The sequence below is a fragment of the Medicago truncatula genome, chromosome 3 (assembly GCF_003473485.1).
Source record: "Medicago truncatula cultivar Jemalong A17 chromosome 3, MtrunA17r5.0-ANR, whole genome shotgun sequence".
In the NCBI taxonomy this organism is placed as follows: Eukaryota; Viridiplantae; Streptophyta; class Magnoliopsida; order Fabales; family Fabaceae; genus Medicago; species Medicago truncatula.
The window spans coordinates 22,548,439-22,566,460 of record NC_053044.1 but is presented as its reverse complement, the minus strand read 5'-3'; the positions used below and the strand labels follow the sequence as shown (position 1 = coordinate 22,566,460).

Genomic DNA, 18,022 nt, shown 5'->3' with positions numbered 1-18,022 from the left:
ATCAATATTCATTTACTAGTTGTTTATTCCATATATTTTGTACTAGTTTCGTTTTGTTAGTCTATTTTTCGAGCAAATAAAAGGGTGAGTCATCTGCAACCGTTCATAAAAGGTGGGTAAAATTTTCTCATTTTGATGCTAGAATAGAATCAAATAAAAAAAAAGGGTTAATATGTCTTTACTCCCCTGCAATTTGGGCGAGTTCCGGTTTAACCCCCTGTAAAAATAAAAGTTTAGATTCCAACCCTATAATATAAAAATTCTTCACAAAACACCCCTATGATATTAAGATTCTCCACAAAACACCTCTGACCCCATCCAGACGCTGATGTGGCACGCCACTGTGTAATTATTTTAATTTTTTTTTTAAAAAAAAACTGACACATGTGTAATATGCTGACTGTATAATTATTTTTATTTTTTATTTTTTTTATTAGAACAACTATGGATGAAGTCATAACATCTCGTATTTAAAGGAATAAAGAATAAAAAATTCCATAAATAACTACAATGTTTTGTAGTTTTAGAAATAATAGAAAAACATGATACATTACAAAAATCCTCACCTGTTTCTAAATCAATTAATTTTTACTAATTTTATTTTCATTATAACTTGAAGCATTTGAAAATAACCATGAAATAAAATTATGTTTATATAGGATGATAGAATATAGGATGATATAATAGACAATATTTTGAAAGAAAGACAATAAAATGTTGACAAAAAAAAAAAAAAAAATAATAGATGATACATATAATAACAAATTATACAATGTCTGATTTAACATGTAAAAAAAAAATGAAATTAATTCAGTTGAAAAACAGGTGGTGTGGGGTTCATGTGCAAGGCAAGTCATCAGGAATAAATTAATCCTTTTCATAATAAAATGGGATCATGAAAAAATTTCCTGTTAATTTTTCCCAGTATATTTTTTTTTACCTTCACCACAGAAAGATCCCTCCCAATTCAGGAATAAATTTATACCAACAAACACCCTCTAGTGTGCATAAATTAATTGTTTTTATATAGAAGACGAAAGAATGATACGACCCATTCGAGAGGTCAATCAAAATAGGAGATTTAAAAAAACTAAATATAACATGTACTCTAAAAAAAAACAATTAATTAAATCTTATGCTTTATTTTAAGTATCTATCACTCGACCCCTTAAGATAACCTTTCTCAACTGCTTCACAAAAATCCAGCTTAAGTGTATTTTTAGCCTCCACTTTCACAACATTGTGAATTGACCTCTATAAAAAAAATCATTACCCTATGATTTAGTTTTGAATAACTTTATTTTTTTGTTTTGTGTTTGACCATGGTGCTCATATTCAAGGTCAAAGTTCAGGTTGAGTTTCCCTTCAACTTTGGGTATTTTGCTTTTATATTTTGTATTATTGTGACTCTAAAACAAATTTTACATTACCTCCAGTTTTAATTTGTCACTCAGTTCAACACCTTATTTTTGTTCTATTGTTTTTTATCACATTTTTAGTCTATTATTTTTTTTATTTACTCTATTTTGTTATTCCCATAATGGTAACTTGTTGTTCACAGACGATTTCATTGGATGGATTGGTCCACTCCACCCGAATTATAAATGGTTCTATGAGTAAACAAAAAAAAAAGATTAAAAAAACAAAATTGATTTCAAACAGCATAAAATGAAACGTTATGGTAAGAACTACTTATTAGAAGCCACTACTATGCAGTTTAGAATGATTGGACACCATATCGAAGATATAGAAAGAAGAAAAACTACAGCTGAATTGTTGAAACTAACAGCAGAAGAAGTTGAAAAGTGAAGAAAAAGGCTAATGAATGTGATATTCCAAAAGGGTCAAGACCTTACAGTAGATTTGAAGCAATTAGTGCACATATATGGAAAAGTGCTTCTAAAGCACGTAAGCTTGAAGAGAATCAACAAAGTGTTGTTAGGTTCAATGTTGAAATCCGGAATAGAATAATTCCAAATCTTCCTAAGAATTATTATGGAAATGCTTTGATTCAAACAGCAGTAGAAGGGTATATTGGAGAAATCTTATCGAAGCCGTTGAGTTATGTTGCAATGAAGATAAGGGAAGCACATGAGTTGATAACAAATGAATACATAAGGTCAACAAATTGATGTTATTAGAGGTTTTGAAAATTTAGATGATGCAAGGAAATTGTTTATAGGTGGAGAAGGTAAGAATGCTACATATTTTGGGAATCCTAATCTTCATATAACAAGTTGGATGGCTTTGCCTTCACATAAAGCTGATTTTGGGTGGGGAAAGCCATTTTACTTTGGTTTAGGATATGTGTCTCCACATGATAGGGGATTAAATTTATTTAAGTCCTGAAGGAGATGGTTCTGTTATTGTGTGTATGCATTTTCAAGTTGAAACTTATGCAGCTTTTCAAGAAGTTGTTCTATGGGGATTTATATGAATTGTTCACTTCAGCAAGATTGTGATGAAGAAGATTTGTGTGCTAGCTTTATATGTGATCTGTAATGTAATTTACTCTATTCGATAAATGTACTATATACATGATAGTGTAGAAAATAAAAAGATTTTTGAATGATAGCAGGGTACTTGCAATCAAAATACCATATTCAACACTATATATGAGCCAACTTGGTTCAGTACAAGCATATCATGCAATCAAAATAAGACATTCAAAATGAATAATAAAAAATCATATTCATACCCACTTGGGTTGGTCTGGTGGTGCTGGCTTGGGACCTTGGAGTGTGCTCCTCTCAAGGTCTTAGGTTCGATTCTCCTTGCGTGTCAATTTCGGTGAGCTAATAACAATGCAAGTCAATGAATAAAGAAGTTAAACTCTGAGTGGATGATACCTTGGATGCAGAAAACATGAAAGGTAAAAGTAGAACAATCACAACAGAACACAGACAAATTAGAGAGGAGTCGTTAAGTAGAACATAAGGAGTGGGAACCGAACAGAAATACAGGAAGACGATGATCTTTCTTCTACTTGAAAGACTTGGGAATAAAGTACAAGTAGAAACACTTTCCTTATTTCAACTCAAAAATACAACATTATCGACACGAAGTAAAATTAACATACAAGATTCACTCTAACAAGACTTTCCTTATTTCTAAGAAAACACATCAGCTCTATATGATACATCTATTGAACAACAAAGTAAATTGCATTGCATATAAGATTCATAGCTTGCAAACAAATCTTCTTCATCACAATCTTGCTGATGTGAACAACTCATATATATCCTCATAGAAGAACTTCTTGAAAAGCTGCATAAGTTCAACCTGAAAATGCATACAAACAATAGCAGAACCATCCTCATCGGGACTCAAAAGAATCAATCCTCTATCATTTGGAGACACATATCCTATACCAAAATGCATAGGCTTTCCCCACCCAAAATCAGCTTTATATGAAGGCAAAGTCATCCAACTTGTTATATGAAGATTAGGATTCCCAGAAAATGTAACATCCCTACCTCCAACCAAAAATAATTTCCTTGCATCATCCAAATTCTCAAAACCCCTAATAACATCAATTTGTGACCTTATATACTCATTTGTTATCAACTCATTTGCTTCCCTTATCTTTTGTGCAACATAACTCAATGGCTTTGATGTAATTTCTCCAATAAACCCTCTTGTTGAAGTTTGAATCAAAGCATTTCCATAATAATTCCTAGGAAGATTTGGAATTATTCTATTTCTGATTTCAACATTGAACCTAACAACACTTTGTTGATTCTCTTCAAGCTTACGTGCCTTAGAAGCGCTTTTCCATATATGTGCACTAATAGCTTCAAATCTACTATAACATCTTGATCCTTTTGGAATATCACATTCATTAGCCTTTTTCTTTAGCCTTTCAACTTCTTCTTTTGTGAGTTTCAACAATTCAGCTGTTGTTTTCTTCTTTCTTTCAGCATTGTCGTCAGATCTTCCTATAATGAATGGTAGTGGCTTCAACTCCATGTGTTCAAAACGTGGTTCAATTGGGGTGTGTGAGAATTTGAGTATTGTTGTTATACCCTGTTTTTGGACCTAAAAATACTGGGCCCAATTTCATTTCAAACTTTGTCAATTATCAAATTTCTACTGCACAGTTCAAATTGTCTCTGCCTCGCAGTATTTTCAATCACAATTTTACCTATGTTTTTCTTGCATAAAACCTTTCGAAATGTCTTTACTTGTCTCGTAAGTCATTCAAAAGTGTCTCTGAATCATTGCATTGCTTTTTCTACAGTTTATTTCAAAAATTGCAAAAAGTCATGCAGAAGGGTATTTTGGTCATTTCCTGCAGTGGGACCCACTTTCATCCTTGTGACTGTCTCTGAGTCTTTTTCAGATTGTTTTTTAACATTTCATCAGTAAACCTTGTTAAATTTATTTCAAACTCGCATCTGAGTCAGTGTCAAGCCAATTTGAATCTGTTTAAGACATTTTTCGCCCTAGGGGGATTTTGGTCATTTCACACAAAATTTTGGCATAGAGAGGTTACTTTGAAGTACCTCATTTAGGCCATTGGTTCGTTTTAGTCCGTTTTGTCAATTTTTTTTTTTTTTGTTGTTTTTGTTTCGCTTTACGTTTTGTCAAGTTACCAATTTTATTTCAATTTTATTTTTATTTTTGCATTTTGGTCCTCGAAGAGGTCCAAAATTGCATTCCAGTCCAATTTTCTTTCCAATTTACATTTCAGTCCTTTTTGGTTAATTGCAGTTTGGTCCTTAAAGTTCTTATTTTTGCAGAAAGGTCCAAATTTCATTTTTTGTCCAAGGCCGTGCCATTTTTCTCCAGGTCCAGGTGTCACAATTCCATTGGCTCAAGTGTACACATGTCAGCTATAAATACATTGAGTCAGATTTCAGAAGCAATAATCACACGCCAACTCAACAAACACAATCAGATTCTCTCTCTCTATTCAGTTAGATCAGAAACAGAAAATTTCTCAGAATTTCTCAAGAACACCAAGAACAAAAACCCTAACCGTTTTCCAGACACTCAAAAAAGTTCATCAGAATCAACAATTTTTGGATCAATTCTCAGAGATTCTGTGGAATCTTCATCATCGAATTGATCATTTCTCTGCAATTCAAAAACGCGAGCTCGCATTGAAGCAAGCTCAAGCGTTGATCACAGAGGGGGGATCAGAAGAGGGAAAGAAGCAAGGTTTACACCGGCGAAGAAGATGAAGAAGCAGAATCAGTGAAATCACCGGTTTATTTCCGGTCCAGCAACCAAATCAACAACACAGAAAACGAAGAATCAAGTGTTTCCGAAGAAATTCAACAGAACCTCCAATCAAAAACTTCAGGTAAAACTCAGAACAGAATTTCTTTTCAAAAATAATATCATAGTTTAAACCTGTAAAAATCACGCAAGCAAACAGATCTAAAATTTCCAGAATTCAAAGGTAAAGCCGTAACCGTAAACACAAAACCTAGATCCATAAGGATCTGAGTTTTGAAAGCAAGAACGAGTACCAGAAAAGTAATCAAACGACGAAACGATGTAGATCTTTAAAGATCTAAACGTTTTTGTTCAAAAATCATTTCAAAACCGTATAAAGTTTTTCCAAGATCTACGTCGTTTCAAGCTGTATTTGAAAAAATAATTGCTGGATTCGTGTTTAGGGTTAAAGGACGAATCAAGAGATGTAAGAATCTTTAAGTTCTGGAAATTTTTCACCGGAAAGTTCATAGGTTTCGCCGGAGAAGATGAAGTTTCCGGCGGACCTTCAAGGTCTCCGCCGTAGCTTCATCCTCACCGGCGGTGAGGGTTCTAGAGAGAGATGAGAGAAGAGAGAAGGTTTAGAGAGAGAAAGGATTGTAAAGAATGGAAAAAACCGGTGCCAGTCCCTTTATATAGCCAGTGAACCGGACCGGTCCAAGACCGGTCCAATCTCCTTCATTCCTGGCCGTTGGATCTAGGGTTTCCCACCCTGGATCAATCCAACGTCTCCTGTGCAATCTGGGTTTTAGTATGCTGGGCTTTGGGTTGGGCTTAGTTTTCTTTTACGTTTTTTGCTTTCTTTTGTGCTATTTACACCGTTTTCTTTGCTATTTGCACCTGTTACTTGCCTACTTTTTTTTATAAAAAATTCCTAAAAAATCCTAGTTGTTTCTCGATATATTTTTGGTATTTCCATGGCGTCCTTGCATGTAAAAAAATGGTGAAGTGGCATGAACTAATTTCCATGTGTTTTTACACTTTTGGTATACTTTTTGCTATGTTTTTGTTCTTGATACTTTGATATGTGCTATGAACAAATGATACCCTATCTTGTGATGAATATGCCTCTGGACATGTGTTTCTTTTTGCCGTTTTTGGATATGATTTTATGGATTTCTTGTTTCACAAGCAACAAGTGTTTGTTTTGAAGAATAAAGTGTCAAATTTCTCTATGAATTTGGTGTGATACTTTGCTTGCATGTGTCTCTATTAATTTCATGTCATGGCTTGAAACAAAATCTCTCTCAAAATTGCTATGATGTGATGATTATGGGTACAAGTACCTTTAGGAATCATATCAAAATTTTTTTAGGTTTGTTACCACTTTATTACTTTCTTTTGCTTTTCATATGCAATTTCTTTTTGTTTATTTCCTACTATTTTGTGCTTTGTGATTACTAACCATTTCATCTCATGTGTCATACATTTCATAGCATTCCACCACCCCCTCCACTTTCTTTAGCCTAGCATTTATTTTTGCAAGTTTTGATTCATTTGGCGATGTAATTTGTTATCATTGGTTTGTAGCTTGGCAAAGGGGCCATAGAATGTATTTAGGCAACTTTTGTAATATGGACTATGGACACTATGACGCACCGGCACGCACACACTCACCCTAGATGTATGCCTAGGATTGTATGTGTAGATGTATGGCTAGGATTGCATGTTTAGGTGAATGCTTAGGTTTAAACACTTAGAGAAAAATCCGACTTTTTCCAAAACATGCAAATAACCTCACTTGAAAACCTTTTTGAAAATAAAATAGGAGTCAAAACTCCTTATTTCCCTTTTATTTTCTTAAGTAAAATTTCTAATAAAACTTAACTATACTTGGACTTCATTTTGAAAAAGCTAACTCCACCTCACTTTTTTCCAAATCTCATGCCCTTGAGGCCTCTCATCTCTATTCTTCAAAATCTCTTTTCAAACTTAAAATCAACCAACAAAAACAAAAACTATTTTTTGAGAATGAACTACGATCGGTTTTGATCCCTTAAAAGGGTACGTAGGCAATGAGTCAAAACTCCTCCAAGCCGAAATAAAATCAAATTCTACTTCTTCTCACCCCCATTCTTCACTAACCACACCTTCTTTTTTACAAATAGTCTCTAAAAAAATAAAGCGTAGAAATAAACTTAGAAAACGGTTCTTATGGAATACCATAATCGCTCCGGGTGCTTAACACCTTCCCGTAGCGAAAACGACCCCCGAATTCGGAAACTCAAGGGTTTTTCTCCTTTTACCCTTCCCAAGAAAAAAGAGAGATATCAACGGTCAAAAGGTTCAAGTCCAATTAATGGCTTGGCACCCAAAAACCATGATAACAGAAATGGCGACTTCACTGGGGATTCTTTTTAGCGGGTCGCGCCTAGTTTTCCTTAGTTTATATTTACGCTTTGTTTTATTGCTTACATATGTGAATACTTGTTTATTTTCATTTGACGTGTGGGGTGAGAATATCAAAAGTCCTATACCCGGGCTGAGTGAACTTATGTTTAGGTAGAGATATAATCGACAATTCGATCCGGGGGTTGCCTCGTGTATTGGATTATGCGATCAATCTCACATAGCTGAGGCATTTTGAAGGTGATATTGTCGGCGTGTGTTGTCATGCTTAGGCACTTCACTTTCAATTGTTCAACGAAGCTATGAACCGTAGTTACCAAACCCATCCTAGCCTTTTTAGGACGTAGTGCGGTGGCTAAATTGAGTGTTGTCTCAAACTTTAGTCGTCACGCGATACTACACTCAAACTAGACCTTCTCACAAATAATCATGGAACGGGTGTCGTCCTGTACTACCATGATATATGTGAGAGAGGTTGCAGTTTGGGAACTGTGTTAGAACCTTGGTTACTACTATCCAAAGCCTTAGTTCACCGGACGCCGTGTCCATCCGTGGCCCTGTTACTTTGAATCTCAACCCACCTTGTTCTTTGTAACTAAACAACACAATCATGCATACATGCATTCATGCATAAACATTTTTCATGCATTCATCGAAGGGTTTAAACAAATGGAAATTTTTGTAAATAATCACAGGTATGAAGAAGACTAAGTGCTACAAGTTCAAGGAAGTGGATTTGGTCAGTTTAAGAGAGTTGGCACTCAAGGTCAAGAGTCAAACAGGGTTCCGACTCCGGTATGGGGGATTGCTTACTTTGCTCCGAACCGATGTGGACGAGAAGCTAGTGCACACTCTAGTGCAATTTTATGATCCGAACTTCCGTTGCTTCACTTTCCCGGACTTCCAGTTGGTTCCTACTCTCGAGGCTTACTCCAATCTAGTGGGTTTACCTATAGCCGAGAAGACGCCTTTCACCGGTCCCGGGACTTCTCTTACTCCTCTGGTTATTGCTAAGGATCTCTACCTCCAGACTTCTGGCGTCTCCAACCATCTTATTACCAAGTCTCACATCCGGGGGTTCACTTCGAAGTATCTTCTTGAGCAGGCTAATCTCAGTACTACTCGTCAGGATACACTCGAGGCTATCCTTGCTTTGCTTATCTACGGGCTCATTCTCTTTCCGAACCTCGACAACTTCGTGGACATGAATGCTATCGAGGTCTTCCATTCCAAGAACCCGGTTCCTACTTTACTAGCGGACACCTACCACGCCATTCATGACAGGACTCTCAAGGGCCGTGGGTATATTCTTTGCTGCATATCTCTTTTGTATAGGTGGTTTATTTCGCACCTTCCGAGTTCCTTCCATGATAACTCGGAAAATTGGTCCTACTCTCAGCGGATTATGGCTCTCACTCCTAATGAGGTGGTCTGGATCACTCCCGCCGCTCAAGCCAAGGAAATTATCATGGGTTGTGGAGACTTTCTCAACGTACCTCTTCTTGGTACTCGTGGAGGAATTAACTACAACCCCGAGCTTGCTATGAGACAGTTTGGTTTCCCTATGAAGTCGAAGCCCATCAATCTTGCTACATCTCCAGAATTCTTCTTCTACACGAATGCCCCTACAGGACAAAGGAAAGCTTTCATGGATGCTTGGTCCAAGGTTCGAAGGAAGAGTGTGAAGCATCTAGGTGTGAGATCCGGTGTTGCTCATGAGGCTTATACTCAGTGGGTGATAGATCGAGCTGAGGAGATTGGTATGCCTTATCCAGCTATGAGATACGTGTCTTCATCCACTCCATCTATGCCTCTACCTCTACTCCCCACGACTCAGGATATGTATCAGGAGCATCTAGCTATGGAGAGTCGTGAGAAGCAAGTGTGGAAAGCTCGGTACAATCAAGCTGAGAATCTAATCATGACTTTGGATGGACGAGATGAGCAGAAGACTCATGAGAACCTGATGTTGAAGAAGGAACTAGCTAAGGTCCGGAGGGAATTGGAAGAGAAAGACGAGTTGCTTATGAGGGATTCCAAGAGAGCCAGAGGACGACAAGACTTCTTTGCCAGATACTGTGGTTCAGATTCCGAGTCCGATGATGCTCCGACTACTTCCTATGCTTGAGGGCTTCATTTGTTTACCTTGTTGAAATCTCAAAGTCTTCCTTTTTTGAAAATACTATGTAGTTTTGATTATTTGCAAGATTTCTAATTTGTTTAAAAATCCTTCGATGAAAAAATAAGTCTTTCGCATTTGCATTTGCATATCATGCATCATATGCATCATGCATCGGTCACAAAGGCTTCCAAGTGCTCACTATCTCCTGGTTCCTCTGCCGCAGTGTGAAAAGTGGCTCGTGCTCAGAGGGTCTACGAACCTGATAGAACCGATCGAACCAGAGAATACAGAAGAAAGAAAAGGGCTATGGAAGAAGAGAACACGCAGCTCCGTACCGAATTGGCATCCCTAAAGGAGGAATTGGCCAAAGCTCATGATGCTATGACTGCTCTGTTGGCTGCTCAGGAACAACCAGTTCCTATAGTTTCTGCAGCTGCAAATGTGACTCCTACCGTAACAACTGATCCCCGCTTTATCATGCCATCCGGGTATCCTTACGGACTTCCGCCGTACTATACTGCTAATACAGGGGCAGGTACCTCTGGTACTACCAACAATGGCCCAATCTCAGGGGCAAACTTAACTCCTGTTAGTACCGCCTTGACTCAAGCCGCAACAACTGTTACCGAGCCCATTGTGAATACGTTGCCTCAATTTGTCCATGTTAATGCGCACCACGGGAGTATTGCCACAACCGAACTATGGAAGAGAGAATGGAAGAACTTGCCAAAGAGCTCCGACGGGAAATTAAGGCCAACAGGGGAAACGGAGACTCCATTAAAACCCAGGACCTCTGCTTAGTATCGAAGGTAGATGTTCCAAAAAAGTTCAAAGTCCCGGAGTTCGACAAGTATAACGGCTGACTTGTCCTCAGAATCATATTGTCAAATATGTCCGGAAGATGGGCAACTATAAGGACAATGATTCCCTTATGATCCATTACTTCCAAGACAGTCTGATGGAAGATGCTGCAGAGTGGTATACTAGTCTGAGCAAAGACGATGTCCACACTTTTGATGAGCTAGCCGCTGCTTTCAAGAGCCATTACGGGTTTAACACTCGACTGAAGCCGAATAGGGAGTTTCTCAGGTCCCTATCTCAGAAAAAGGAGGAAAGTTTCCGTGAATATGCGCAAAGGTGGAGAGGGGCAGCTGCCCGTATCACTCCTGCTTTAGATGAAGAAGAAATGACCCAGACATTCTTAAAGACCTTGAAGAAAGATTATGTTGAGAGAATGATCATCGCTGCCCCGAACAACTTTTCGGAGATGGTCACCATGGGAACCCGTCTTGAGGAAGCCGTCAGGGATGGAATCATTGTGTTCGAGAAAGCTGAATCCTCTGTGAATGCATCGAAGAGGTATGGTAATGGACACCACAAGAAGAAAGAAACGGAAGTGGGGATGGTGTCAGCTGGAGCCGGTCAATCAATGGCCACTGTTGCTCCTATCAATGCAACTCAAATGCCTCCGTCATACCCATATGTGCCGTACTCTCAGCATCCGTTCTTCCCACCGTTTTATCATCAGTACCCTTTGCCACCGGGCCAACCTCAGGTTCCTGTCAATGCCATCGCTCAACAGGTGCAACATCAACTGCCGGTTCAACAACAACAACAAAATCAGCAAGCTAGACCTACTTTCCCTCCGATACCGATGTTATATGCTGAGTTGCTTCCAACTTTACTCCAAAGAGGGCATTGTACAACTAGACAGGGCAAGCCCCCACCTGATCAGTTGCCTCCAAGGTTCAGGTCTGATCTCAAATGTGATTTTCATCAAGGTGCCTTAGGTCATGATGTCGAGGGGTGTTATGCTTTGAAGTATATCGTGAAGAAGCTCATTGATCAGGGAAAGCTGACTTTTGAGAATAATGTCCCACATGTCCTCGACAATCCGCTCCCAAATCATGCCGCTGTGAATATGATCGAAGTGTGTGAGGAAGCTCCTAGACTTGATGTCCGCAACGTCGCAACTCCTCTGGTACCTCTACACATCAAGTTGTGCAAAGCTTCTCTGTTCAGCCATGATCATGCCAAGTGTCTAGGATGCCTTCGTAATCTTTTGGGTTGCCATGCTGTTCAAGACGACATCCAAAGCTTGATGAATGATAATTTTCTGACTGTCAGTGATGTTTGCGTGATTGTGCCAGTTTTTCACGATCCGCCTGTCAAGAGTGTACCTTTGAAGAAGAATGCTGAGCCTTTGGTGATAAGGTTGCCCGGACCGGTACCGTATACTTCAGATAGGGCTATCCCGTACAAATACAATGCTACTATGATAGAAAATGGAGTAGAGGTGCCTCTAGCCTCCTTTGCCACAGTAAGCAATATCGCCGAAGGGACTTCTGCAGCACTAAGAAGCGGGAAGGTCCGTCCGCCGTTATTTTAGAAGAAGGTAGCTACGCCGAACATTCCACCAGTTGAAGAAGCAACTCCAACCGTTGTTTCACCCATTGCTACAGATGTGAACCAGCCAGGCAAATCTATAGAGGATTCGAATTTAGATGAGATTCTGAGGATAATAAAAAGGAGCGACTACAAGATCGTTGATCAATTGCTGCAAACTCCTTCGAAGATATCTGTCTTGTCATTACTCTTGAGCTCCGAGGCTCACAGGAATACCTTGTTGAAAGTGCTGGAACAGGCTTATGTTGACCACGAAGTCACGGTAGATCGTTTCGGTGGCATAGTGGGAAATATTACTGCTTGTAACAACCTCTGGTTCAGTGAGGATGAATTGCCCGAAGCAGGAAAGAGTCACAATCTGGCTTTGCACATCTCAGTGAATTGCAAATCAGACATGATATCAAATGTGTTGGTAGATACCGGTTCCTCCCTCAATGTAATGCCCAAGACAACTCTAGATCAGTTGAGCTACCGAGGGACCCCTTTGAGGAGGAGTACTTTCTTGGTCAAAGCTTTTGACGGATCTCGAAAGAATGTGCTGGGGGAGATAGACTTGCCGATAACCATTGGCCCTGAGAATTTCTTGATTACCTTCCAAGTGATGGACATTAATGCATCCTACAGTTGTCTGCTGGGAAGACCGTGGATACACGATGCGGGTGCGGTAACCTCCACCTTACATCAGAAGTTGAAGTTCATAAGAAGTGGAAAGCTTGTTACCATTCATGGAGAGGAGGCATACTTGGTTAGCCAGCTATCATCTTTCTCTTGCATAGAAGCAGGGTCTGCAGAGGGGACCGCTTTTCAAGGATTAACTGTTGAAGGAACGGAACCTAAGAAGGATGGAACTGCCATGGCTTCTTTGAAGGATGCACAGAGAGCCGTCCAAGAGGGTCAAGCTGCCGGCTGGGGCAGGTTAATACAGCTTCGTGAGAACAAGCATAAGGAAGGTCTTGGCTTCTCCCCAACTTCAGGAGTTTCCACCGGGGCATTCTGTAGTGCTGGGTTTGTCAACGCAATCACAGAAGAAGCAGCTGGATTTGGCCCAAGGCCTGTATTTGTTACACCAGGAGGCTTTGCAAGAGATTGGGATGCCATTGACATTCCCTCAATCATGCATGTTTCTGAGTAATATACCTTGTTGCTTGAGTACCTTGTTTTTCAAAATAACAATCCTCTCGCTCTGCCCAAAGCGAGAGTGATATTTTCTGTAAGGGCATGTTTGTTTCGGCATTGCCGTTGATTAATAAAATTTTGTCGTTTCTTCCACAACTACTTTTTTTTAGTGCTTTTTCCCTAGGAAACAATGGTAATGCCAGAAAAAACCAAAACGTCTGTATTTTTCTTATTAATTTCAAAAATCTGCATAAAAACCCTCTTTCTAAAAATCATCCAACCATTTTACGCAGATTGAACTATAATGAACCCGTTGGGCACAGTAATCCTGCATTCCCTCCGAATTTTGAGTTCCCAGTGTATGAGGCCGAAGATGAGGAAGGTGATGACATACCATATGAGATCACTCGGTTACTTGAGCAAGAAAAGAAAGCCATTCAGCCTCACCAAGAAGAGATTGAGCTTATCAACATAGGTACCGAGGAGAACAAGCGAGAAATCAAGATCGGTGCTGCTCTAGAGGAAGGGGTTAAAAAGAGGATCATCCAACTCCTCCGGGAATATCCGGATATTTTTGCATGGTCGTATGAAGATATGCCAGGTCTAGATCCTATGATTGTGGAGCATCGGATCCCCACCAAGCCTGAATGTCCTCCCGTCAGGCAGAAATTGAGAAGGACTCATCCAGATATGGCTCTAAAGATTAAGAGCGAGGTTCAAAAACAGATTGATGCGGGTTTCCTCATGACAGTTGAGTACCCTGAATGGGTTGCCAATATTGTACCTGTGCCAAAGAAGGATGGTAAAGTCCGGATGTGTGTTGACTTCAGAGACCTGAACAAAGCCAGTCCAAAAGACAACTTTCCATTACCTCATATTGATGTGCTTGTTGATAATACTGCTCAGTCTAAGGTGTTCTCCTTCATGGACGGTTTCTCCGGTTACAATCAGATCAAAATGTCTCCTGAAGATAGAGAAAAGACGTCTTTTATCACTCCATGGGGTACTTTCTGCTACAAAGTGATGCCATTCGGCCTAATAAATGCTGGTGCTACCTACCAAAGAGGGATGACTACTCTGTTTCATGACATGATCCACAAAGAAGTCGAGGTATATGTGGATGATATGATTGTGAAGTCAACAGACGAGGAGCAACATGTTGAATATTTGATGAAGATGTTTGAAAGATTGAGAAAATACAAGCTTCGATTGAATCCCAACAAATGTACATTCGGCGTCAGATCCGGGAAGTTATTAGGCTTCGTTGTCAGCCAAAAGGGCATTGAAGTCGATCCTGATAAAGTCCGGGCCATCCGAGAAATGCCAGCTCCACAGACCGAGAAGCAAGTCAGAGGTTTCCTCGGACGTTTGAATTACATCTCCCGATTCATATCTCACATGACCGCAACCTGCGGGCCAATCTTCAAGCTACTCAGAAAGAATCAGCCTATTGTATGGAATGATGAATGCCAAGAAGCTTTTGATAGCATCAAGAATTACCTGCTGGAACCACCTATCCTTGTCCCACCCGTGGAAGGAAGGCCTTTGATTATGTATTTGGCAGTATTTGATGAATCCATGGGATGCGTACTTGGTCAACAAGATGAGACTGGAAAGAAGAACATGCTATCTACTATCTAAGCAAGAAGTTCACCGATTGTGAAACTCGGTATACAATGCTTGAGAAGGCTTGTTGTGCTTTGGCCTGGGCCGCTAAACGCCTGCGTCATTATTTGGTGAATCATACAACTTGGTTGATATCCAGAATGGATCCGATAAAGTATATCTTTGAGAAAGCTGCTGTTACTGGGAAGATTGCACGCTGGCAGATGCTTTTGTCTGAATATGATATTGTGTTCAAAACTCAAAAGGCAATCAAAGGTAGCATTCTTGCCGATCACCTTGCTTACCAATCTCTTGATGATTATCAACCAATTGAGTTCGATTTCCCCGATGAAGAAATCATGTATTTGAAATCAAAAGACTGCGAAGAACCGTTGATTAATGAAGGTCCAGATCCCAATAGCAAGTGGGGTTTAGTCTTTGATGGTGCTGTCAATGCTTATGGTAAAGGAATTGGGGCAGTCATTGTATCCCCGCAGGGGCATCACATTCCTTTTACCGCCCGAATTCTGTTCGAATGTACAAACAATATGGCTGAGTATGAAGCATGTATCTTTGGGATCGAGGAAGCAATTGACATGAGAATCAAACACCTCGACATCTATGGAGATTCTGCGCTCGTCATCAATCAGATAAAGGGAGAATGGGAGACACATCATGCTAAATTGATTCCTTATCGTGATTATGCGAGACGTTTGCTGACATATTTTACAAAGGTTGAGTTGCACCATATTCCTCGTGATGAGAATCAAATGGCTGATGCTCTTGCTACTCTATCTTCCATGTTTCGAGTGAACCATTGGAATGATGTGCCAATAATCAAGGTGCAACGCCTTGAAAGACCTTCACATGTGTTTGCTATTGGGGATGTGGTCGATCAGGCTGGCGAAAATGTGGCTGACTATAAACCCTGGTACTATGACATCAAGCAGTTCTTGCTGAGCCATGAGTATCCGCCGGGTGCTTCCAAACAAGATAAGAAGACCTTGAGAAGATTGGCCAGTAGATTCCTGTTAGATGGAGATATTCTGTACAAGAGAAACTATGACATGGTATTGTTAAGATGTGTTGATGAACACGAAGCAGAGCAGTTAATGCATGATGTACATGACGGTACCTTCGGGACCCATGCTACAGGGCATACTATGTCAAGAAAGTTGTTACGAGCAGGTTACTATTGGATGGCCATGGAGCATGATTGCTACCAGTACGCCAGAAAGTGCCACAAATGTCAAATCTATGCTGATAAGATTCATGTGCCTCCGCACGCTCTCAATGTTATTTCATCCCCATGGCCGTTCTCAATGTGGGGCATCGACATGATTGGAAGAATTGAACCGAAGGCTTCAAATGGTCATCGTTTCATCTTAGTGGCAATTGACTACTTTACCAAGTGGGTTGAAGCAGCATCTTATACCAATGTGACCAAGCAGGTGGTGGCTAAGTTCATCAAGAATAACATCATCTGTCGATATGGTGTTCCCAGCAAGATTATTACCGACAATGGTACCAACCTGAACAACAATGTGGTGCAAGCTCTTTGTGAAGAATTCAAAATTGAGCATCATAACTCTTCTCCCTATAGACCTCAGCTGAATGGTGCTGTTGAGGCCGCCAACAAGAATATCAAGAGGATTGTACAGAAAATGGTAACTACTTACAAGGACTGGCATGAGATGTTACCCTATGCTCTGCATGGCTACCGTACTACTGTGCGCAGTTCAACCGGGGCAACCCCTTTTTCTCTTGTATATGGTATGGAAGCAGTTCTTCCTTTGGAAGTGGAGATCCCATCTCTCCGTGTGATTATGGAAGCAAAGTTATCCGAGGCTGAATGGTGCCAAAGCCGGTATGATCAGTTAAATTTGATTGAGGAAAAACGTATGGATGCCATGGCTCGTGGACAGTCATATCAAGCAAGAATGAAGACTGCTTTTGACAAGAAAGTCCATCCTCGAGAATTCAAGGTAGGGGAACTTGTATTGAAAAGGAGGATAAGCCAGCAACCCGACCCAAGGGGCAAGTGGACGCCTAACTATGAAGGTCCTTATGTTGTCAAGAAGGCCTTCTCCGGTGGTGCTTTAATCCTTACACACATGGATGGTGTGGAACTTCCAAATCCAGTGAATGCCGATATAGTCAAGAAATACTTTGCCTAGAAATATGAAAAGAACAGCATGGTAGGTCGAAAACCCGAAAGGGCGGCCTAGGCAAAAATGCGCTTCCCGGTGGATCGAAAACCCGAAAGGGCGGTCCAGGCAAAAATAAGGGACAAAAAAAAACAAATATGAAAAGCTCGCTGAGATTGAACACAACTCAGGCAAGAATGAGTGTCTCGATGAGCCGAAAACCCGGAAGGGCGGTTCATGCAAAAATGAGATTGAAACAAAAGGCAAGTAACTATATCTGGCCAACCACCGTCCCCCTTGGGGCATTTGCAGCTGTTAATGACCGTCTTCATCAAAAGCTCTTATGCTTGCAAATTCAAAGTTTCTGGGAAATGTCATGATTACTGTGTTCAATGTACCACCAACCAATAAAATTACCATTTTCCAAGCTTTGTAAATCCGTGGAGTCACGCCTTCGGCTGACCACCACTCTTATACATCAATTTGAGCCTGTGCTTTTGATTAAAACTCTATTTTCTTCTACTTTCAAAGCTATATACAAAACATTTTCTTTCTATTTTGATAATGACAATGCTTGAAACAAACATTTTTTGAAAATTGAAAACTTTTTGTCTATTTTGAAAAGCAAATCTGAGCAACAGGGTACATTCAAATGAACATGCATGAGCGAGTGTGTGTTGGTGTCTATTTCAATATGTGTTACAAGCAGGTTCTCCTCCAGGATAGTCTGTGGTCAATGGCAAGAATGAAAAAACAGAATAAAAATGCATGAAAATAAATAGGCTCGCTAAGTCGAAAACCCGAAAGGGCGGCTTAGGCAAAAATGAGCACCCCGCTGGATTGACAACCCGAAAGGGCAGTTCAGGCAAAAATGGGGCATTGAAAAGAATTTATTTCCCCGGTGGGTCGAAAACCCGAAAGGGCGATCCAGGCAAAAATGGGATGAAAAAATGATGAATGAAAATTGAGAAAATAACATGCAAAAAGCATTGACCACAGATGCGACGTCCAAGATACATCCGGCATTATTCCCAGTAGAGTCTTCCGAGATTCT

At 40.0% G+C, this 18,022-nt stretch overlaps 2 protein-coding genes across 2 annotated transcripts in view; one reads left to right on the top strand and one right to left on the bottom strand.

The window, feature by feature from the left end:
- Positions 1 to 1,668: 1,668 nt before the first annotated feature.
- LOC11443511 (spermidine hydroxycinnamoyl transferase) lies at positions 1,669 to 2,574 on the top strand. Its single transcript, XM_003599880.4, is given in 5 exon segments — positions 1,669 to 1,804; positions 1,807 to 2,123; positions 2,125 to 2,331; positions 2,333 to 2,395; positions 2,397 to 2,574. Coding segments are annotated over 5 exon segments (789 nt in total). The 3' UTR covers positions 2,463 to 2,574.
- A 603-nt stretch (positions 2,575 to 3,177) lies between these two features.
- The window catches only part of LOC11428237 (spermidine hydroxycinnamoyl transferase), a 28,307-nt gene continuing 13,462 nt past the window's right edge, over positions 3,178 to 18,022 (bottom strand). The window contains exon 3 of the mRNA XM_039831983.1: positions 3,178 to 4,038. Coding sequence (XP_039687917.1) covers positions 3,208 to 4,038 — 831 coding nt within the window. The 3' untranslated portion in view covers positions 3,178 to 3,207. The remainder of the gene's footprint in view (positions 4,039 to 18,022) is intronic.